At 45.3% G+C, this 22,811-nt stretch overlaps 2 protein-coding genes across 7 annotated transcripts; one reads left to right on the top strand and one right to left on the bottom strand.

Annotated features, from left to right (window-relative positions):
• Positions 1–504: 504 nt before the first annotated feature.
• LOC119312082 (endoplasmic reticulum-Golgi intermediate compartment protein 3-like) lies at positions 505–5,623 on the bottom strand. The gene is made up of 12 exons (XM_037587818.1): positions 5,467–5,623; positions 5,084–5,179; positions 4,900–4,982; positions 4,410–4,485; positions 4,224–4,291; positions 3,735–3,819; positions 2,787–2,899; positions 2,594–2,677; positions 1,863–2,009; positions 1,399–1,507; positions 1,197–1,316; positions 505–966 (listed from the first exon to the last, which is right to left on the bottom strand). The coding sequence occupies exons 2-12, from the start codon at positions 5,169–5,171 to the stop codon at positions 893–895; spliced, it is 1,047 nt and encodes a 348-aa protein (XP_037443715.1). The 5' UTR covers positions 5,172–5,179; positions 5,467–5,623; the 3' UTR covers positions 505–892.
• Positions 5,624–5,822: 199 nt separating this feature from the next.
• Positions 5,823–10,095, top strand: LOC119312081 (protein ARV 2-like). Of its 6 annotated transcripts, none has more exons than XM_037587816.1 (11): positions 5,823–5,940; positions 6,052–6,187; positions 6,284–6,331; positions 6,651–6,740; positions 7,639–7,684; positions 7,766–7,848; positions 7,935–8,029; positions 8,429–8,495; positions 8,578–8,653; positions 9,407–9,547; positions 9,666–10,095. In XM_037587816.1, exons 2-10 carry the CDS (start codon positions 6,077–6,079, stop codon positions 9,502–9,504), a joined length of 714 nt encoding a protein of 237 aa, XP_037443713.1. In that variant the 5' UTR covers positions 5,823–5,940; positions 6,052–6,076; the 3' UTR covers positions 9,505–9,547; positions 9,666–10,095. The 6 variants fall into 6 exon arrangements, with proteins under 6 accessions (XP_037443713.1, XP_037443711.1, XP_037443710.1 ...); XM_037587814.1 differs by having other exon boundaries at positions 7,908–8,029; positions 9,407–9,543; positions 9,677–10,095; XM_037587813.1 differs by having other exon boundaries at positions 7,908–8,029; positions 9,407–9,543.
• Positions 10,096–22,811: the final 12,716 nt, after the last annotated feature.

The raw sequence follows: 22,811 nt of genomic DNA, 5'->3' as shown, positions 1-22,811 counted from the left end.
TAAATCAATGGCAAAATGAAGGTATGAACTACTCCCTCCGGTTGGGTTTATAGGTGAGACAAAGGGTTTATGTCTTTGATTTTGACTAATAAAACATGTAAAATAAGCCACAAAGATTTTACGGCTAGAAACTTCATTTGAGGATCTGAAGACCTAAATCCCTGTATCAAACTTATAAACCCAATCAGAGGGAGTAAGATCTCCGAGTTGACCCTTCAACACGAAGCGAACAGAGGGAGTCCGCCCCACCGATGCCCCATGGAGGGGTTGGACATTGAGCAAATGAAGACATGGTGTTCCATGTGGTATTCGCTCGGATGGGTTGGGCATCAAGCGGATTTAGGCCAGGGTGTTGCACAATGAAACAAAAACCACCTGACCTAGACCAACCACCAAGCGCACCCAAACTAAAAGATGAACATGAGGGGGATGCGAGTGACCCAAGCAATAAAAACGTTACGAGACCGATGCTAACATGATTATCCAGTCAGTACACAGCAATACTGCTCGAACGTTTACGCTTTTAATTCCGTTTCAAAGTCCAATTGATGCTATTTGTCATACTGTCATACTGAGGACATGCTTTTTTCCCCCATGGTACAAGCTAAAAGTATCACAAAGTATGTTGCTCAGCCACACGACATCATTGGCGCCTCCGGTTGCATCATTGATAACAAAACTGTATACTTGCCACTAGTGCCAATCTAACATGATTAATCATAGGACTAGAACCATATCTTTTAAGTTATAGATGCATGGACTGGACAAAACATGAAAGCCCGCAGGGGGTGACCGTGCTATGGTCACTTGGTTGAGACAACAACATCGTCGACGACCCACTTGACTGGCCACAGGCTTTAGTAGCCTCCTTCGCTCGGCATGGGATGCCCGGTTACCGCATGCCGCTCCTAGGTTTTGAGCTTGAGATAGACTCGATGATCCTGTACATCCACCGGTCAAGCATTCCTGTACCAAGAAGGAAGAAAAGTCGATGTCAATTAGAAGAACGTTAAACTGTAGAAAAGAAAATTACTGCTTGTTCATGTAACATGCAGATCATGCGTGTAACTTGGAAAATCATACGACAGAAGGATCATGTGTGTAACTCGGAAAATCATACGACAGAAGTATTACTGAAGCCAATCCTAACACCAGCATAAGATAAAAAGCACAATCTTGTAGTGCTGGATGCAAACCTGTCATTGCAAATGTACCCCCAAGAACTGCACAAAGGCGAGTTATGAAATGTAGGAAGTTCCGTCTTTCTTCTCTGATGGTGACTGTGATTGGTGAGAGATCATACAGGAAGTAAACGGCTGCAAAACGAAAACAGATTAGACCTAAAACCAGATGAGCATTACATACTTCGAGAGCAAGATGGGGAGAGAGGGGGGTTACCTGGCCAGGACCTATCAGTTGGGCGAATGGGAACAAAATACTCTGTTACAGAAAACTGATTTGTTGGCAACACTCCCTTTGAGAGGTATCTGTACTCGGTTGGAACAACCTGCATATCAATCAAATTTGAATAACAGATGGCAACATTGTCTCCCACAAAAAGCAACTGATTGCAGAGAATATAAGTCTTAGATTTCCATCTGGGGTGCAGATGATGTTTCGTTGATCTGGTGGACAAATCAGATCCAGTCAACCAACTTCATATAGGTTGTCAGGAAAAAGGAACACTTCCTTTTGGCCTGCTGATGACCTCACGTACAAAGGATATTTGTACAAATATATTTCATGGATATTCTCTTCGGCAGGGGCCTTATTTATTATTCTCCCTAAATGTTGCAACTACAAGCGGCTGTCTGAACATTATTGATAACAATGGGGAAACTACTGAATGAATGGCCACTAACCTTGATATAGTATTTGAATGTCCCACTTGTGTCATGCAGTATCCTTGAAGTATCATCAAGTGGATTATGAATTCCAGGGTATTCTGGACCAAAGGACAGTCGATGGATAACATGGCTTACGTTGACATGGCTTGACCCATCAAAAATCTGCATGCACCAGATGAATAAAAATCATCTATAGGAAATGATCAGCTGGAAGCTGAAGGACAGTGCAATGAAAAGATTCAAGAATATATACAGAAAGCACAGGCAGAGCCTTCTCAGCACCAAGACTTAAGAGAAGAAAACAAAGACCGTGTGTGAACATTTAAAGATCAAAATGAACAACAACAATTTGTTTCATTAGAAGAAATCACTTACATAAAGAAATGTAAACAGACCTCAAAGAAAATCGATCCATTCTAACTTATCATCAGAATATACCAATGAAAAGGCCCGTGGGAAATACCATATGATGCCACTGGCAAAATTACCATGAGATTGAGAACGCCCTGTTTCAGTGATTTCTGTAGGGATTTAGATGCCTAATTCCCTATATGACTACACCTAGCCACAGCTCGGATATATGCTCAACTAAAAACTTAAATGATACCTTATGAAGAAAAATAAGTAATTGTCTCAGTTTCATACATTACGAATTAGCTAGCTTCCTAAAAGCTTAAATACTTCATAACAGAAAATATACAGTTTGAAGAACAGCACTAAAGTATCTGCAGTTTTAGATGAATAACCTGATTTGCAACAAAAATATTTAAACCATGCACCGATATATGGAAGTTGCCAGCAACCCTCTGCACGTCCAAAGCACCATACACCTGTAAAGTTTGAAGCCATAAACTCGTTAAAAACACCAGAATATACTTGAAGACCACAGCACTAATATCATTAGTAAAATGAACTAATACCGGTGAAGAAAAAACTTACCCGGCATCCTTCGCCATTTTCCATTGCAAGTTTGACACTCTTAATCATTTTATCTGCATCTTCGTTGAAGGTGTGCTCAGGCTTCTTTTCTACATCATGCTCATGGCCATGGTCTGATTTAAACTTTAATGCATCAGCATATTACATGCAGAAGAACTAAACACCAAATATAATCTTACAACAAGCCAATTTTCCAGAAGGAAAAAAGAACAACAGCTACCACATTGAGAACGCAATAAAACCCAGGAAGTAATTATTTAATAATCTATGAAAGCAATTAGCTTTGTGATTTTATGAATGAACAAAGAAGTAAGCCGACAAGCTGCAACTACTAAATACAGGACTCAATTGACTGCTCATTTTGGTCTTGTCTGAAACTATGTCTGATGCCCTAGTTCTACCAATGCTAACCTGAGAGAGATCATTGCAGCAATCATCTCCTGTTCGTTGGTACATCTTTGATCTTTCCAGTACATGGTCATGTGTACAGTATAGCAGCAAAGCCCAGAACTATACAGAGATACTACTATTCCCATGTTTGGGTTTATTCCAGAACACATCGAACATTCTAGGCTTCTAGTTAAAGCATGTCTTGGCAACAAATAAAATTTCTAACTACACAACATGTTTGTCCATCAAATTAATCAATGTTGTTGTATTGACATTTTTTCATCATAAACAAGGCTGGTGAGCAATAATCCATTTCAATTATATACTTTAGTGACCTAAAAAGTCTTATATTTCTTTACAGAGGTAGTACTTCCAAATTATAATCCAAAGGATAATAACTATAACAGAAAATAACGATTAGTAGCGGCCACGGTTTTTATATAGTGAGGAAAAAGGATGCATAATATGGATTGAAAAGGCGACTCTTTTGTATGACAACTTAGTACTAGTGCTACGTTTGGTTTTCCTTTTATAGAGGAAACAGAAAACAGAATATACCATGATCATGAGTTCCATGCTCCTTTTCAACAAGATCAGACAAGTACTCAGTACCAATGATGTGGCCATACTTATCCAAACGAAGCTGCATACAACAGAAAAACGAGGATGCAAAGTATAATTAGACATGACAGACATATACTGAATAGTTAAAAAATGCACCATTTAAAGAAACTACCATGCAACTTTACTGACAAAATATATTTGGAAGTATGAAGACATGAACCACAGCTTAAAGTGCATGTTCCCTGCAACCTACACTAACCTAGGAAAACAACTGGCCAAAATAAGCTAGCATATCGGCCTGCTTCACGGATGGTAGGAAACGAGGAATGTGCATTTACATAATGTTTCTCAATCACAGCCAATACAGATAATTATTAATTATTACTGCAGCTAGTGTCATAGTAGAGCATACATGCATATGCATCCGATACCATATTGAATTGCATCCACTGAAATTAACAAACTTTTGATATCAGATGGTACCTTCCAGATATTTGTATGCAAGTCAACCTCATGTTTGCCGGACATGTCGATTGCATCCACACTCAAGACTGTATGACAACAGAAGATAGTGAAATAAATATCAAAAAGCATGAACCTTAAGCAAAGGGATGTCCAAATGGACCTTGTACAGAAACTGATACTGGATATATTTAATCAATAGCTGACCTTCACATGGTAAAGATGGAAATGATACATTTATATGAATTGGTAGAGTTTCTCCTCGTTTCAGATCTACAGACATCTGCAGACATTGAAAAGAAAAACTTGAGACAGGTTCATGATCCTAATGCTGGCAGCCAAATCAAGGCAAATAAAACTATCATGTTCAAATGAGTTTTCCATGATATGAAAATAACAACTAGCAAATACTTACAGCTATCCGACTATCAAATGGCAAATTATTTTATATAAATGTAATTGATCGGTTCGATTCATAAGCATCCTTTGTCATCATGAGAATTCCTTGGACAGATTGGTTTTCTATGTCGAAGTTAATAAACTTAAACAGGAGAAATTTCTATCATCTACAGGCATATTCCCAACACAAACGAGAATCATAAATGTTGGAGAAGAATGGACAGAACAGCATAGACGTCACAATAAGCTGCATATGCTAGCCGTACTACAAGAAAAGGTCAACAAGAACGAAACGTACCTGATGCATCGTATAGGTTGTAAGGTAAAACGTGAGCTCATGCGCGAAAAGTGTAACCATAACAATTAGCCCGAGAATCGTCACTGCCGGACATACCAACGATGACGCGAATTAAACATAAATCTCCAAAAATACAAGCATCCATTAGCAGAGAACAGTTCACAGAGCAGCATGATCTATGTACCTATAGCACCCGAGTAAGTCTTCTTCAGCAGGTGGTCTTCGGCGTGCGGAAACGCATTGAAGTTCTTCAGAGACGGTATCCTCCCCATCTTTGCAGCTGTGGCGCAAAAGCATACCAACCTCAGTCAGACGCTACAGCAAGCGGCAGCACAAAATCTAGCGGAAGACTCGAGATTTGACGGGAATTCTCCGTTAACAAGCGCTCCTAGACCTAAGAAGACGGCGATTCTTCAAATATACAACAGCCAGCACGAAATTCTCCTCGGCGACTCGGCCGCGGGGCGCGAGGGCGGAAGGCAAGCTCCGTCGGATTCGAGCCGGCCGTGACGGCAACCCTCCCCCAGATCGGACGGAAGGAACGGGCGGGCGAGATGAGTTGCTCACCGGGAAGGGAGGCCGGAAGGGAGTGAGGCGCTAGCAGATGCGGCGGCGGCGGCGGCTCTGGATCTCACGGTGATCTCGTCGCCTTGGGACACCGTGCCGATGCCGGAGGCGGAGGCGGAGCAGGTCGGAGATACCAGAACCGAAACCCAACGACCCGAGACTAGTATCTTCTCCGCGTGCGCCAGGTAGGACCCGTCCCGTCGGCCGGCCGGCCCAGCCCAGCCCAGCCCAGCCCTAGATCCAGGCCCGTAGGCCCATCCTGAGAAGCAAACCGGGCTCTGTTGCTGGCCAGCCCACCAGGCCGCCTGGCATCGCCACCGGCCGCTCGTCAATTGCATTCCGCAGTTGGACGACGGCAGCACACTCTGCTTCTCACTGACGCCGCCGGCCACGCCTCGCCCCCTCCGAGCGCCGCCCTGCTCGCCGCCGCCGCCGCCGACGAGCTGCGGCTCTTGCCCCCGCGGCCCGCTGCAGGTACGCCACGCTTTTTTACCCCCGGCGACTTTCTCCTCGTCCTAGATCCGCCTCCACTCCCACCCTCCCCGTGCTTCGGCCCTCGCTGTAATTGTGATTGGATGTCTCCAGAGCTCGCGCGGGCGGGTTCGGCGCGATGGGGGACGACGGGGCGGAAGGGGAGGCCCCGCGCTGCGTCGGCTGCGGCCGGCGCGTGAGGACGCTCTTCGTGCAGTACTCCCCGGGCAACATCCGTTTGATGAAATGCGTAAGAGCCCAGCCCCCCTCCCGCCGCATCGTCTGCGTCACCATTTTGCCTTCTGCGTGCAATCCCATTTTAACCATGGTTGCTGTTGGTGTGTAGGATGTCTGCAAGGCGGTCGCCGATCCCTACATCGAGTGTGAATTCATGGTATGGTATGGTATGAATATGATGATCAATGATGCAAGGGTTCAAATTGTTGCCATATGTGTGATTTGACCCGTAGGGGTGCAAGTGGCGCGCTGCTTACTCCTGCTTCGTTGTCCTAAACCGGCCAAATCGGTTGCAGCTTTAGTGTGATGGAGACATGGAGTTAGTTCACTTTATACTGGCTGGTCGATTTGGCGGGCTTATGCGGGTGCGCCGCTTGCACCCTTATTCGACCGTTTGTCTGAGTCCGGCGCGCCTATATATTGCATGCCTGATGCGCTGCGTGGCCTTAACTCTCACTCTTCTTTCACCACTGTAGATTATCTTGATCGATCTGATTCTGCACAAGACCAGGGCATACCGACATCTACTGTTCAATAAGCTGCACATTGGTTCATCTATTGACAAGGTGGGAACCATATGATACCATGCAACCTCACGCAAGTGCTGTTCCGCCTTTTCAAACTCCCTAAGGCCGACTCAGCTTGTAAAACGTTCTTCGCCACTTTTTTTTTTTTTGCTGAGCTTTCAATAATAATGCTCTAACATGCAGAGCAGTTAATTTTTAGATGTGATGCTTTTTGTTGCTACCATGATCATTTGAGTTAAACTATACAGTTTACTCAGTGTGTGCTCTATCTAAATATGGAAGCTGAATTGCTGTGGATGCTCCTCTTTTGCATTAATAACACAAGTACTTCATTTACCTTTTATTCAAGCAACAAAGGGTGATAATAATTAGCAATTTAGCATCATCAATACTTGCTATGAGTCCTGATGCTTGAGAACTTGAAGTTTCATCTGTCCTGGATCTGCTCCTCCTTTGCATTAACATCATAAGTACTTCATTTGCCATATCTACTTTACTTGTTTTACTCAAGCAATAAAGGGCGATAACAATTACAATTTAGCATCATCAATACTTTCCTAGTTTCACGATTTACTCACTACTTCCTATGAGTCCCAATGCTTCAGAATTTGAAGTTTCATCTGTCCTAGATCTGCCTGCCATTTTTCTTGTTCATATTGTACCTGTATCATATGACACCTTCAGCCTTTTATACCTTGGCAGTCCATCCAACAAGAGCATATATAAGCTGATGGCATGGAAAATATAGCTATCTATTCATAATTCTTCTAAGATCAAACTGCATTTTGGCACTCATGTTGTAATATTTTCTGCCTTTGTATATTTTTTCCTTAATCATAAGTCATAATATGTTGCTTTTTGCCTTCAACAATTATTTAGTGGCTAAGTACAAATATTCCTTTTCTCTTATGTGCCTGGTTGTGGTTTCGTTTTGCAGGGAATACTGTGCCAGTTCATTCTGATGCATATCGTTCTTGATGCTTGTATCCATTTTCATTTATAATTTTTTTATTTTAATTCTGGTAGTTTCCAACATTCAACCTAAGCTGCCCATAACTATGTAGTCAGAATATCAGTTTCAAAAAACAACAAAGCTGATGGGGATTCGTCCAGGAACACATTGTCCACAATTTGCAATTGCAGCGAGGTGATTAAAGTTGACTGCATTCAGATACCAAATGTTTCCACATCTCGTCACCCAAGCAGTGTGTTGGTTGTTCTGCCTTTCTTCAGGTTCTGGGTGATGCATTGCTGGGGAACATCATATTTACGGCCATGTTACTCCTGGGAGTACGATATATCCTCAAATTTTCTTTTGACATTACAAGGTATCCTTGTATGCTTGTATCCTTTTTAAAATAAAATATCTAATACCTCTGAGGTGGTATTTTTCAGTTCTCATAATAAAATTATCGTTCCTAATAAGTACACCTGTTGTTATCTCATTCTGTGTGAAGTGTTGTCAATGTACTCTCTCCGTGCTAAAATATAAGATGTTTTTGCAGTTCAAATTTGAACTGCGGAAACGATATTTTGGTACAGAGGTAGTTATCCAGTAGGAATTCTGTAGTAGTATATTTCTATCTTCGAAGAGGATGAGATTATATAAGAGTTTACTATCGGGGCCTCCCCTACAGTTTTCCTATGATAAAAAGAGGGTTAAATCATGTCATAGTTCTAGATCTGTGTGTTATACTTGGCTCACTGTTGCATTCTCCATTACTCAGGTATCGACAGATTCTGTTAGCCATCATCATTTCAAGCTATTTCAAGTTATTTCTTCTGACAATGATGGTATAGAAGAATCTTATGTCAATGATTTCCTGTGAATTTATTTATCAAATATTTCCTTTCTAGCTGATTACCAAATTTGCAGGTTTGGGAGTTTCCGTCATCTGCTATATTCATTGTCGAAACATTTGTTCTCTCATCAAATGTTGTAGCCCTGAGAGGTAAGCACTGCTTATTTATGTCATGAGTTTTTTTTACCCTTCTATGTGTATTTTCTTAGTCTTCATATTTTCTAGCCGTTAGGATTCTTCCACATCAATAAGAATACAAGATTCATGGTTGTTCAGCACAAATCAACGTATAAATAAACATATAGTTATGGCATGGCCCTGTATGGCGTCGACTGGTAATAAGTAGCCGTGGCAGTATTTGAACATTTATAAGATGGTTGTGTGAAAGAGGCATCTATGTGGGGACCATCTCCTGCGACTGGACCAGACAGATGCCCCAAGCTCTGCAGCACATGATTGAGTTGTGTCATATTCTTATTGTATCCTACAGAATTTGATTGATAGATCTTGGCCTCGGCTTGATCATGCCCAACTTCTAGAATTTCCCAAAGCGTCACCTTCGATGCAGAGCGCCTGTCAATACATACTTGGTATATACGCGCACAGGTGTACTAGATTTGTTGGTTCCCCCTAGCTTTCAATACTGATTGCGCTGAGAAACGACCGATACTGAAACTGAAACTGGTTAATTTCCTTTCAGTGTTCGTAGTTAAAATTTCTTCCCATGCCTACTACTCCCTCTGTACCGAAATAGTTGTCGCTGGAGTAGCTGAAGTTCAGCTACTCCAGCGACAACTATTTTGGTAGAGGGAGTATATAACACTGAAAAGGACCCGAACCCACTGTCTTCTTCTAACCGATCACAACGCTGTGAAAACTGAATGTCCTGGTGGTTTTTTTCAGTGGTGACGCGCTTCCCAAAAGCCCACTGCGTTGGTGTCTGCTTCATGGCGCACGCGGCAAAGCACTTGACGGAACGGTGGCTCATGTGGACACCATGAACATGAATTCATCACGACTTGCCGCCGTCTTACTCCAAGGCAGGTAGCCCCCAGATTTACCCTGTTTCACTCCATCTAGGCATACTGTGCAGCGTTCGTGATCTCGCTCCTATCACAGCGGGTTTATTCATTTGCGACGATCTGATTGACTGTCCTTTTAGTGTGCGTGCAGAGTCGATCCGGACCACGCCGGAACTGGAGAGCGGGGAGCTGTCCTGCTGGCCTCTGTACCGAGGCGCTGCGGGTTGAGCGATCGTCTCCGGCGAGCGTATGCCTGAGAGTGAAGAGGCAGGCGGTCTGGGGAGATGGGCTGTCCCTTTCGCCTATTTATGGCCCAAGTAGGAGTAGGTACTTTGCCCTGTTCGTTCACGCCCGGAAGTGCGTCAGCTGACAGGGCCTCTCTACCTTGTGACCACACGTGCAAAACGCACACTCCGGTGCCTGTATGTTTGTATGTCTCCGTTCTTTTTCAGTCTGGTTTTATTTACAACCGTTGTAGAAAAGAGAAAAAGAGCTTCCGGGTCGACGCGACGCACTTCCGTAGAGTTCCTGAGCCTTTTCCAGCAACAAAATTTGGTTTCTGGGTTTCCACGGGTTACTTTCTCCACTGACGTTCGTGTGTTCGTATAGTTGCTGAGCGTTTCCCGGCGATGCATATGCAGTTTTTGAGTCAAGCGTTCAGGGTCAATGCACATGTATTTTTTCAGGCCGTCGATGTCATCGATTCCTGTGACGCGATGGCTTACTGGAACTGGGCTTAGCCTTTTCTGGCCTTGTCCTCCATGGACCGATTTTGCTCGCGAGCGTCTATGCGGTAGGTTGATCAGTCAGTCTCTTGGTCCACGCTCGCTTTCGCCTTGATTCGTCCTCGACGGGCCGAACGATGCCTTGATTCCGCGCTGAGCCGACTAGGGATGCAGACGGATTGATTGTCCTCTGTGGCTCTGACCCTACTTGGCTCCATCAAATGAACCAGGATTTCTATAAGTGGTGTGATTTTTTTTTTAAGGAAAAAACTTGGTATCTCTCGAGTTTCATTCACCCATGCATCGGCGTACACCCAGAGAACAAATGTTGATGCTACCGGGAGTACTGTCTGCAGCCACTCGACGAGTTGTCTTAAGTTTTTTTTTTTTTGAGAGAAGTTGTCTTATAAGATATTAACAACAGTTTAACACGACGGACAGCAGTGTGGTCTACCCCATCGGCTCTGTGTCCCCCTCTTTTCCCTGTGCCGCCACGTCCCTGCCTTCCTTCCTTCGGCCGGTCACCACTCTACCAGACGATATCTGCACTTTGCCTCTCCTTGCTACACTCCATACTTTTGTCGGTCGATCATGGTTGCGGTCGCTCCACACTTTTCATCTTGGTCAAACTATTCCGCTTGATGGAGTACGTGCTACATGAACCGTGATCAGGAGATGGGGGACAGCTCCGATTTTGTTAACGAACGCTCGCACTTTCGGACGTACGCAATTCTCGCTCATATTCTCTCGAGCGCACGTACGTGTGGCCGGAGGTCGCATGCATTATTGCGTCCTCGTGTCGTGTGCTCGTGATCATCGCGGCGCGGCCACCACCGCGATTAACAACTCTTTGCTGCGTACGTGCGCATTCCTTTGTTGGTTCCCCCCTTTTCATCTTTTCAACAGATTATATCCTAATTAAACTGGCCAAAATTTAGAACTCCGATCTAGAGCTAGTGCCCGATTCTTCCACCCGTGCGCACTTTGTTAATTTGGACGATAATCGTAGACCGACTTGGACGCTGCAACTGGACTGTATTAGTCATCCGTGCACATTGTCGTTGCAACCGGTCTTTTTTTTTTTTTTGCGGGGGGTCGTTGCAACCGGTCTACAATACTATTGGTGAACCCTTACTCACACCAACCGTCTCAAAAGAAATTAACTGCCATTTCCTTCTTCTTTTTTTGCGAATTAACTGCCATTTCCTAGGTCAGCGGACAACCATAGGAGTTAGTACAATACGGTCTTGTCAGCCTTTGGTTGGATTATCACATCAGTTTCTCTGTGAACCAACATGTGGTTGAGATGGTTAGGTGGACAGTGGTATCCCCAACCCATCAGAGTTCAAATCCTGATGCTCGCATTATTCCTGAATTTATTTCAGGATTTCCGGCGATGCGCTTTCAGTGGGAGGAGACGTTTCCGTCGACGACGAGGAGCCTACGGTGACTTTGTAAATCTCAAGATGATATGCCGGCTCAGTCTTTCGAAAGTGCTCGTAGGGGTGAGTGTATGCGCGTGTATATGAGCGTTTGTATCTGTACTGATGCTAAAAAAACATCAATTTCTCTACAGCAACACTAGTACAACTCTTGCGCCACTAGTTTTACATGCAATGAATAACACTAGTACAAAGAAATCATTGTTGAGCCAGTCACTTTTCTGGGGGAGGCCGGACCTCCCTGGAGAAGAAGCAACCCCAATATCTATCTTAGAGCATCTCCAATAGGTGCACAAAAATCTCGCGCCCTAAAATAGTTTTAGCACGCCACAGTAACACTTTTAGTGTGCCGGACCCAACATTGCTTTAGCAGATGCCCAAAAACGCGTGCCCAAAAGAACACGCAGTGTAAATTGTGAAGCGCGCACAATCCGACGCCTCAAATTTGCAGCTTTTGATAGTGTTTTTCAGCGCGCGTCCAACCCTTTTTTGCGCGCGTACTGTTTTACAGCTTCTACTGGAGCTGTCCGGCGTCTAAAAAGCCCGGATTTTAGCCCGCGGCCCAGTTTTTGGGCGCCTATTGGAGATGCTCTTAGGGGGGAGCAACAACCTTATTATCTATCTTAGGGGTGGGGGATGCAGGTGATCGCCGGAGTTGTTCACTAGTGATGCGGGACTTAGAGTTGTGGCCGGGGCGGTGGCCAGGACCCGAGGGGAAGGGGTCGAGGGAAGGGCAGGTGGCAATAGCCGACCACGAGGGGCGGAGGCAGGCGGTTAGGGCTGAGTTAGCCAGCGGATACGCGAGGGAAAAGAAATTGGAGGTTGAAGGTGAACAGTGCCCCAATCTGTTTTTAACCATTGGATGAAGATCTAATGGGCGAGAATGAAAGTGACTGATGCAACTATTTTTTTTGGCATGCGACATATAGATGGTCCCAATGAATAGTCATATCATGCATGTCATGATGCAAAATGAATAATAAATCCAGCCATAACTTTCTCAAAAGGTTCTTGTAGTAGAGACATACTATATTATCCACCAAAGTAATGACCCTCGTGCTGTCTAACTTTCTTATCCTCTAACTAGTGCCGTCACCTTCGTTCATATCCCAATAAACGGAGGTACAACATTGAGTTGATCTCAATATATTTTTTCTTGACCATGTGTTTTAATATTCCTTTTAGTTTCGGGTTGATCGAGGGTGTGTTAGGATCACTAGACTAGTTGGTGTGTGCTTGTCTACTACCTAGCTAAATGGAACTAAAGCATCTTTTCTTTTTACTATAAAGCAAGAAGGAAATTCACTAACCATGAATTGCGGGCATCTTGCTCTTAGTCATTGAATTACATGATAAACGGCCATGATTGTGTAGAGCACCTTGCAACCTTAGCTTCAAAGAGTTCTTCCTTGTGCATGATTGCCTCACGAATATACTAAATCTTACTAGAAAAATCCTTGTCCTGTCAATAGTAGATTGTAGAGGCATCATGGAATCTAGCAATCTTTTCACGGGCCACTCGAACTTCAAGGACCACTACTTTAAGTTTCCATTTCTACATATACATAGAGATCAAGCTTTTTTTCTAGCCAACCGCCTATATATTGGTAGTACATACACAAAAGGCTAAATTTAATTAGAAGTACATATTTTGACTTTAGGGTGTGTACGATTTAAGTCGAATGACTAGGAATGCCTGGTCAGCTAGAATTTTGGTGAAGGTTTTGCCGGTCCATGGTCGGCCCATTATTTTGCAAGAAAACTAATCTAGTGTGCAATAGGCGCAGACATACTTGAAATTTGGCAAACCATCCAAACACGATTTTTATGGTACATCTTACTGCTGAATCAATGTGTACTATTTGTTTGATATAACAATTGATTTTGTAGGACAGTTTAGATATTTCCTATTTGGTTTAGTAGGGGTGATTTGTCCATTGGTGTTTGAAATTCTTTTTATTGATCCTTCCTTGTGCTCATTGGTTGCAATCATGCTCCCCAATTTTCTACTTCGCCTCCATCTGCATACGCGACCACTCATTTGCCTTTCGCAGCTCGTATGATATTTCACATAATTGAAATCATGTAGTTCTTTCCTGCTAGTTGCAGTGTTGAGAGAAGGTTGTAGCTTGAATCATTATATTCTTGAACCATGACTGGTTTGATTCAATTCTTTCCAACATGATTCATTCATTCCGGATGGATGAACTATCCGAGTGAATCAACCGTGTAGATGAGGCTTCCCGTCCTCTAAATGTGTGGAGGCGAAGTGATGGTCTTTGTATTTGCTTATCAGTTTCATTCTACTTAAGAACATATGTTGCCGGATTCAAATAGTATGCCCTCGCTGCTGGAGATCTAGGGGCCAAGCAAGGGACGATGAGGGATGGGAGGGTCTCAAACAGACGGAGGACAAAGGGTGCAAAAGAGATGGCCACCATGTCGTCACCGAGACGAAACCAAGCGCAACCTATCTCTCGACTAGATAACTAGTGGAGCTGGTGTCTAGTTAGAAAATTGATCTGGCGATTCGTCGAGTCTTGAGTATCCATCTTCACGCGTAGCCCCAACTCCACGTTTTTTGCTTCCCATAATACCCTTTGGGGCAGAAAAGTTTGTTCCAAGTGAAGATACTATGCAAAATCTGTTGTACTATTGGCTGTTCTGGTTCATTCGTCCACTAAAATGGAAGCCCATGTAAATTAATGTACTGTAAAAGGACCATATTTTTTTGTAAGGTAGTCTATTAAAGTCACAATTACCAACACATAACCCTGTTTGAAGCGATAAGCACAAACATATGTTAACTAGGTTCCTAATTCTGTTTTCCATAACAACAAGTTGGTCGCAAAGAGTGGTTACAAAAAGTGGTATTGTGACATGAATGGAATCAACAAAATTAATCACTCCTATGCACATGCGTAGCTGAATAGACGAGTGGAATCTAGCAATCCTTGCATGGGCCACTCAAACTTCAAGGACCACTGCTTTACGTTTCCATTTCCACATATACATACAGATCAACCTTTTTCTAGCCAACCGCCTATATATTGGTAGTGATACACAAAAGGCTAACTATGAAGTACACATTTAGATTTTAGGGTGTGTCTAGCTTGAGTCAAATGACTTGGACATGTGGCCAACTGGAATTTCAATGAAGGATTTGTCGGTCCATGATTGTGCCAATATTCTGCAAGTAAACTAAACTAGTATGCAATAGGGCGCATTCATACTAGAAATTTGGCAAACCATCCAGAAAAGAGATTTTTTTTAATGTACATCTTATTACTAAATCAGTGTGTAGTACTCCCTCCGTTCCAAAATAGATGACCCAAATTTGTACTAAAGTTAGTATAAAGTTGAGTCATCTATTTTGGAACGGATGGAGCATTAGTTTAGTATAACGGTTGATTTTGTCGAGAGGTTTAGGTATTTATGTTTGATTCAGTAGGGGTAATTTTTTCCATCAGTGTTTGGAGTTCCTTTTATTGATCCGTCCTTGTGTTCATAGGCCGCAATCGTGCTCCCCCACTTTTTACGTACTTCGCCTTCATCTGCATATATGCGACCAGTCGTTTGCCTTCCGCAACTTGGTCGACATTTCACATAATTGAAATCACACAGTTTATTTTTATTAGTTGTGGTGTTAAAGGAAGTTCGTAGCTTGAATCATTATATTCTTGAATCATGACCGGTTTGATTCAGTTTTTTCAAGCATGATTCATTGATTCATGTAGATGAGGTTTCTTGTCTCCTCTGAATGTGTGAATGTGAAGCAATGGTCTTTGTATTCGTAGATCAACTTCCTTCTACTTATGAACATATATTGTTGGGTTCAAATATTGGTAAGCTCTCCTCATTGGAGGTCTAGAAGCCAAGCCTGGAACGATGAGGCGTGGGACGGTCTCAGCCAGACAGAGGACAAAGGGCACAAAGGAGATGGCCGCCACGCCATCACCGTGATGAAACCAAGTGTAGCCTATCTCTCGCCTACGTAACTAGTGGAGTTGGTGTCTGTCGTGGTACTAAGACTGACACTAAGAGTAGGGGGTACGACAAGGTCCTAGCTACGGTGAGGTTGTACGCAAGTGTTTACGAGTTCAGGCCCCTCTCGGAGGAGGTAAAGGCCTTACGTCTCGGTGCCCGGAGGCGGTCGACTGGATTATGAGGGTGTGTGTTACAGGGGGTGCGAACCCTTGTCCCAGAGGAGGGGGGTTGCTTATATAGAGTGCGCCAGGACCCCAGCCATCCTCCATTACAAGGAGTTCAATGTACATAAAGATGGGACGTTACTGATAATGCCAGCCATAAATGCCATTAATGATATTTAAGACTATGGAGTGATTGTCCGACCGTTGCCGTTCTGAGTGACTCTTGGTCTATGATACGTCTCCAACGTATCTACTTTTTCAAACACTTTTGCCCTTATTTTGGACTCTAACTTGCATGATTTTAATGAAACTAACCCGGACTGACGCTGTTTTCAGCAGAACTACCATGATGTTATTTTATGTGTAGAAAAGAGAAGTTCTCGGAATGTCCTGGAAATCCACGGAGGCACTTTTCAGATTTAATAAGAATTTTTGGCGAAAGAATCAAGGTCAGGGGGCCCACGGGCTGTCCACGAGATAGGGGGGCGCCCCCCCTAGGGCGCGCCCTCCTATCTCATGGGCCCCCCGGACCTCCTCCGACCTCAACTCCAACTCCATATATACCATCTCGGGGAGAAAAAAATCAAGGAGAAAGTTTCATCGCGTTTTACGATACGGAGCCGCCGCCAAGCCCTAATCTCTCTCGGGAGGGCTGATCTGGAGTCCGTTCGGGGCTCCGAAGAGGGGGATTCATCGCCATCATCATCATCAACCATCCTCCATCACCAATTTCATGATGCTCACCGCCGTGCGTGAGTAATTCCATCGTAGGCTTGCTGGACGGTGATGGGTTGGATGGGATTTACCATGTAATCAAGTTAGTTTTGTTAGGGTTTGATCCCTAGTATCCACTATGTTCTTAGATTGATGTTGCTATGACTTTGCTATGCTTAATGCTTGTCACTAGGGCCCGAGTGCCATGATTTCAGATCTGAACCTATTATGTTTTCATGAATATATGTGTGTTCTTGATCCTATCTTGCAAGTCTATAGTCACCTATTATGTGTTATGATCCTACAACCCCGAAGTGACAATAATCGGGATACTTCTCGGTGATGACCGTAGTTTGAGGAGTTCATGTGTTCACTATGTGTTAATGCTTTCGTCCGGTTCTCTATTAAAAGGAGGCCTTAATATCCCTTAGTTTCTACTAGGACCCCACTGAACACGGGAGGGTAGGACAAAAGATGGCATGCAAGTTCTTTTCCATAAGCACGTATGACTATTTACGGAATACATGCCTACATTACATTGATGAATTGGAGCTAGTTCTATATCACCCTATGTTATAGCTATTGCATGAGGAATCACATCCGGCATAATTATCCATCACTGATCCATTGCCTACGAGCTTTTCACATATTGTTCTTCGCTTATTTACTTTTCCGTTGCTACTGTTACAACTACTACAAAAACCCAAAAACATTTACCTTTACTGTTGCTACCGTTACCATTACTATCATACCACTTTTGCTACTAAACACTTTGCTGCAGATATTAAGTTATCCAGGTGTGGTTGAATTGACAACTCAGCTGCTAATACTCAAGAATATTCTTTGGCTCCCTTTGTGTCGAATCAATAAATTTGGGTTGAATACTCTACCCTCGAAAGCTGTTGCGACCCCCTACACTTGTGGGTTATCAGTCTACAGCAAGTCGAGTGATTGATTGGTCGAGTGTCATCAGGAAGGAGGGGTACCCGAGTGACTGACTTGTCGAGTGGATTGCACTCGACGTCTCCTCTGGGTATTTATTGTTGTCTCTTGAGCTTCTTTGCTTCTAGGGTAGTGACCTTGGGTAGGGCGTATAGGTCAGGCCTATGACCCTACCCTAGGTCTATATCCTCATCATTAGCCCCCGAATGGATTAAGGTCCGGGTGAAAGAAGTTGAAGTTAGCCTTGCTTCGACTCTTGAGCTTCACAGGCATCTATGTTGAACTGGGAGTTAGTGTTGGAACTTCGGCTTCGCTTCAGTCGCCTTGATCGATTCAGAAGTTGCCGAGTGGATTTACACCGTTACTCGTAGAGTGTTGTTTTTGACGCGGAATCTTTGGCGAGATTGGTTACAGCGCACCCCGGATCTCACGGGATTCGAAATTTCGGGGAAGCGCACGCGGCAAAGCGTGCCAAAATAAGCGAGATGGATAGACAAGAGCGCCTTGATCCCCGCGCCACCTTTTTTGCCACATACTCAGCGCGCGACTGTTGCGGGATTTGACAGGATTGCCTGGGCCCATGCGTTAGTCACTCGGAAGTGGGTCCTTAAAAGGCGACGAGGCCGAGGCGCCTGCACTGTGCGTGTCCATTCTCCCTCTTTCTCCTCTGCTTCTCCATCGCATCTTGATCACCCGCTCTCGGTGCCGCCGCCCCGCCACCATGGTGAAGGACAAGACGGCAACGCTGGAACGTGCGAAGAAGGCGATGGGGGCGGCGAAAGGCAAGAAGACGAACCAGGGGTCGTCATCACGGTCGGCGCTACCGCCGGGTTGGATCCAGGGCGATTGGATCCGATCTTCGCTCCGGCCGGAAGATTTGGAGGAGCTGGCCGAGTCCGGATTGATCGCTAACGGGGCTGTGAGGCTGCCAGAGGGGAAGGCGGAACCTCAGCCATGACAGGGTGAGTGTGTTCTGCTCGCCACCCATGTTGACCGCGGTTTCTCCCTTCCCCCGCACCCTTTCTTCCGAGGGTTCTTGAACTTTTTCGGAGCCCAACTCCATCACTTCTCTCCCAACACCATTATGTACATTGTTGCGTTCGTGTCCATGTGCGAGAACTTCCTGGGCTGCCGACCGCACTGGGGTCTTTTCAAGCACATCTTCACAATTCGCTCCCAGTTAGTGAAAAAGCGAATACAGTGACGAGAGAACACATGTTATCCAAATGTGTGGGGGTTTGGGTATCCAGAAGAGGAAAAGGAGTTCTTTCCCTACCATGACACTTCCTGAGTCGGTCAGAGGCTGGAAGTCGACCTGGTTCTATTGCCAGGACATTGTGACTCCAGGTCAGTCGACTGGACTTCCCCCTTTCTCTTTAGAGCGTGTCTAGCAACCTTCTTCACTGAAAGTGACCGCTGCGAAGAGGGTGGAAATGGGCATGTTGGTCGAGAGAGTGGTTTAGTTGATCAATCAGGGTGTCACTAGCATGGACTTGTTGGAGGTGTTTCTCAGTCGACGCATCCAGCTGCTCCGGGCTCGTGACCACTCGATGTGGATGTACTCTGGTGCCAACGACACTGCTCGGGTCCATCCAGAGGAGGTTTCGGCCAAGACAGTGGCCATGTGGTTGAAGAGTATTACAGGAAACAAGGACAACCCCAGGGGAGCCAGGAGAGTCGACCCATTCAGTGACAGCAACCAACCAGATAAGGTTTGATCTTTTCTACCGACCGTTTTCCTTATGTCTTGCATCTGTCTCTGAATCTGACTGAAATTTGTTTGACTCTTTGTCTTGTAGATTTACACTAAGATGTACTCCATGCCCAACGGTGAGAAAGCTTTGGAGTAGGACCAGGAGGGGGAGGACAGCGCGGAAGAGAGCGGCGACTGGCAATCTCCAGAGGATGACGATGAGGAGGAGAGCGACAAGTCGGACGATAACGAGGTGGTTGACTCGCCACCATGCTTAGAGCGCCGATCCAAGCTTCTCCATGATCTAGTGGGCGAGCGCGGAAAGACCGCGTCTCCAAGCACCCAAGCGCAGAAACGCACTCGGACGTCGATCCCGGAGCCGACGGAGAAGATCGCCAAGTAGCCCAAGGTCGCGCCCTCGAAGGCTCGGAAGACCTTGTCCAAGATCAAGATGGACGTTCCTGTCGCCTCTGGGTGAGCGCTCGATCTTTCTGTGTTTTCTTCTATCGACTGATATTTCTATTCTTACCGAATGGATTGTAAACTTTTCCCAGGTGTCAAGGCCCCAGGTGACGAGGAAACCGATGACGCGGCCACCTTCAAAGCTAGTATGTTCCATTCGACTTGAATTTATTTTGTCGATTGGGTCATTGGTCGATTGAAGTCCCGAGGTTGTTTTTGTTGCAGTTTCGCAGGATGTTATTAATCTTTCGGATGACGAAGAAGAAGAAGTGCCTCTGAGAGAGAGAAGAAGAAGGAGCAGGGCTTCGAGCGGGAAGGCGACCGAGGGTCAGGTGCCTCATTCGATGTTGGTGCTTGAGATAGTGGTCGAGCGATCCGGATACCTATCTCGGACCAGTGTCACCTTTGCCATTCCACTGTTGACTGACCGTCCATCGGGGTCGTCTGCTCAAGCCCCTGCTGCTCCAATACAACTCCACGCATCTGATCCCCTGACTGCCCCGACTGTGCTGTCGCCGTCACTCTTCGTTGCATACCAGACTCCAGACGACCCACCGAGCGCCGCCAGGGAGGCTCTTCTCCAGGTGAACCTCGTGATGGAGCAGATGAAGGTGGTGCATGAGGTCAGTCAGGTTGCTTACAATGCCAGCACCGCTCTGCAAGCCAACGTCCAGGTTAGTCGATTTCCGACTGGACCTTTGAGCAGTACTAGATGTCACTGTTGTTTCATTGTCCATATGGCGTCCTTGGATGAGCGTTTTGGAACCTATTATGTGCATCTATGGATCTTCATTTCACATCTGATCACCCACTGGGGTGTTTCTGCTTTAGAACTGAGTAGCTCTTTCATTTGAATCGACCAGGTTTAGTCGAGTGGTTTTCCGAACCAGCGGGGGCACGCAAAGTGCACCCACTGGGTGTAGTCCCCGAGACCGCGATCGACTGCTTGGTAGTCGGCTGGGGTCTAAGAATCTCTCATTTTTTAACTCATGTTGGGCAGGCCATGTCGAGTGTAAAACCAAACTAGTGGGGGCATGCCAAGTGCACCCACCGGGTGTAGTCCCTGAGACTACTGTTGAATGTTTGATTCGGCGGTAGTCTTAGAATAATTTTCGTTGTGATTGTCTTTTGTTTCTGTCGACTGACATATCTTATTTGCTGACTGCAGAAGTCTTGTGATCTTGGAGCTCAACTTTCCGAGCTGAATAAGAAGCAGATCAGCCTCAGCCTTGATCTGGATTTGGCGAAGAAAAACCTCAAGAAGGCCCAGAACGAAACAACTATCATGGGAGGTAACCACTCGTCCACTGTCCACCTTATGATTCTCTGTCTCTTTGAACCGAGTAATTCCACTCGAACAAATGTGCGTAGCAAAAATTGTCAACTTCAAGCTCGTCTGAAGAATGTTATTTCTTTAGACAAAATGAAGCAGGCTCTGGAGAATAAGGACCAGGATCTTGCCGCGACTCAGAAGGAGGCACGAGAAAAAACATCACTTGCGAACAAGAAGCTGGCTTCAGTCAGCAAGTTGGAAGAGGAGATTGCGCAACTGAAGAAAGACAAGGAAAGTCTGACCGATGAAGTGGGGAGTCTTAAAGCTAAGAAGGGCGAACTGGAGTCTTATCTAGGGCAGCTTGCTGCGAAGTTGGTCCTCAAACTTGAAGGTATTTCCTCCCGTTCGACCTACTTGTTGGCGTCGACTGACATGCCTTGTTGAACTATCGATTCACTATTTTTCTGACAGATTTTTGCCAAGACTTTGAAGTAGAAACCGGGTGAGTCGAGACAGGTCTCGATCCCATCAACCGTCCTATCAAAGATGACGTTGCAATGAATGTGTTGTGGTTGGAGTCTCGCCTGGACAGCGTTGTGGACTACCTCGCTCGACTGAAAGCTGCGATGACACTGGTTGATGCTGAACTCTAGCCCCAGGCGAACTCTCGCAAGACCTCGAGTCTCTGATGGCTCGACTGAACCAAATCCCCGGTCGAGTGCAGGAATGGAAGAAGTCATATGCTGCTATGGTGCTAACATTGCTCTGTCGTTGGTCTGAGTGCACTGCAAGGACGTCAGAGAAGACAAGCTAGCGGCACTCAAGGTTGCCAACACAAAAAGCTCACTTTCCAGTCTTTCATGGACACCTTCCTTGACGCCGCAACTCGCATTGCAGACAACATCGACCTTGACAGTTCCTGTGATCCAGCAAGTCCTTCTCTGGCCGAGTGAGTGAAACATTGTGCCCTACTTTTATTTGCCTCGGAATGCCGAGTGGTTTATGTAACCATTAAACTCTTTCAGGCTTGATGTCTGAGTACTTCTGTCCTCGCAGTTCTGAACTTTTGCTAGTTTTATCCGAACTTGATTCTCCTTGAATATCATGGCTTTTGCTTTATCGTTTCTGAATGTATTTTCGTCGAGTGGACTTGACACCTTGCCGTCCTTGCGGATCGGGATGGAACGTACATTGTACTTGTGATGCAGCCCATACGAGGTGTTCAATCGACACCTCATCGTCCTTGCGGATCGGGATGGAACGTACATTGTACTTGTGACACAGCTCAGACGAGGTGTTCAATCGACACCTCGTTGTCCTTGAGGATCGAGATGGAATGCATGTTGTATTTGTGGCGCAGCTCATACGAGATGTTCAATCGACACCTTGTTGTCCTTGCGGATCGGGATGGAGCGCACATTGTGAGGATTGCTCACCATTCGGAATGCTTTTAACTTAGACGATTACGGGGTCGTAGATAATTAAGCCCTTCGAGTGGGAGGATTGCTCTCAACTCGGAACGTTTTTAACTTAGGCGATTACGGGGTCGCGGCTAAGCCCCCGAGTGGGAGGATTGCTCTCCACTCGGAATGTTTTTAACTTAGGCAATTACGGGGTCGCAGCTAAGCCCCCGAGTGGGAGGATTGCTCTCCACTCGGAACGTTTTCAACTTAGGCGATTACTGGGTCGCGGCTAAGCCTCCGAGTGGGAGGATTGCTCTCCACTCGGAATGTTTTTAACTTAGGCGATTACGGGGTCGCAGCTAAGCCCCCGAGTGGGAGGATTGCTCTCCACTCGTAATGTTTTTAACTTAGGCGATTACGGGGTCGCAGCTAAGCCCCCGAGCGGGAGGATTGCTCTCCACTCGGAATGTTTTTAACTTAG

Source organism: Triticum dicoccoides, chromosome 5B, assembly GCF_002162155.2.
Source record: "Triticum dicoccoides isolate Atlit2015 ecotype Zavitan chromosome 5B, WEW_v2.0, whole genome shotgun sequence".
Classification (NCBI taxonomy): domain Eukaryota; kingdom Viridiplantae; phylum Streptophyta; class Magnoliopsida; order Poales; family Poaceae; genus Triticum; species Triticum dicoccoides.
This window is presented reverse-complemented; position numbering and strand designations above follow the sequence as displayed.

Excerpts from the sequence above, each read along its gene's own strand:
- LOC119312081 (XM_037587814.1), top strand. The coding sequence starts at position 6,077 with ATGGGGGACGACGGGGCGGAAGGGGAGGCCCCGCGCTGCGTCGGCTGC. Across the intron at positions 6,741-7,638 it reads TTGGTTCATCTATTGACAAG|GGAATACTGTGCCAGTTCAT; the intron begins GTGGGAACCATA and ends TTCGTTTTGCAG. Across the intron at positions 7,849-7,907 it reads CAATTTGCAATTGCAGCGAG|TGTGTTGGTTGTTCTGCCTT; the intron begins GTGATTAAAGTT and ends TCACCCAAGCAG.
- LOC119312082 (XM_037587818.1), bottom strand. The coding sequence starts at position 5,171 with ATGGGGAGGATACCGTCTCTGAAGAACTTCAATGCGTTTCCGCACGCC. Across the intron at positions 4,983-5,083 it reads GACTTACTCGGGTGCTATAG|TGACGATTCTCGGGCTAATT; the intron begins GTACATAGATCA and ends TATGTCCGGCAG. Across the intron at positions 1,317-1,398 it reads AACTGATAGGTCCTGGCCAG|CCGTTTACTTCCTGTATGAT; the intron begins GTAACCCCCCTC and ends TTCGTTTTGCAG.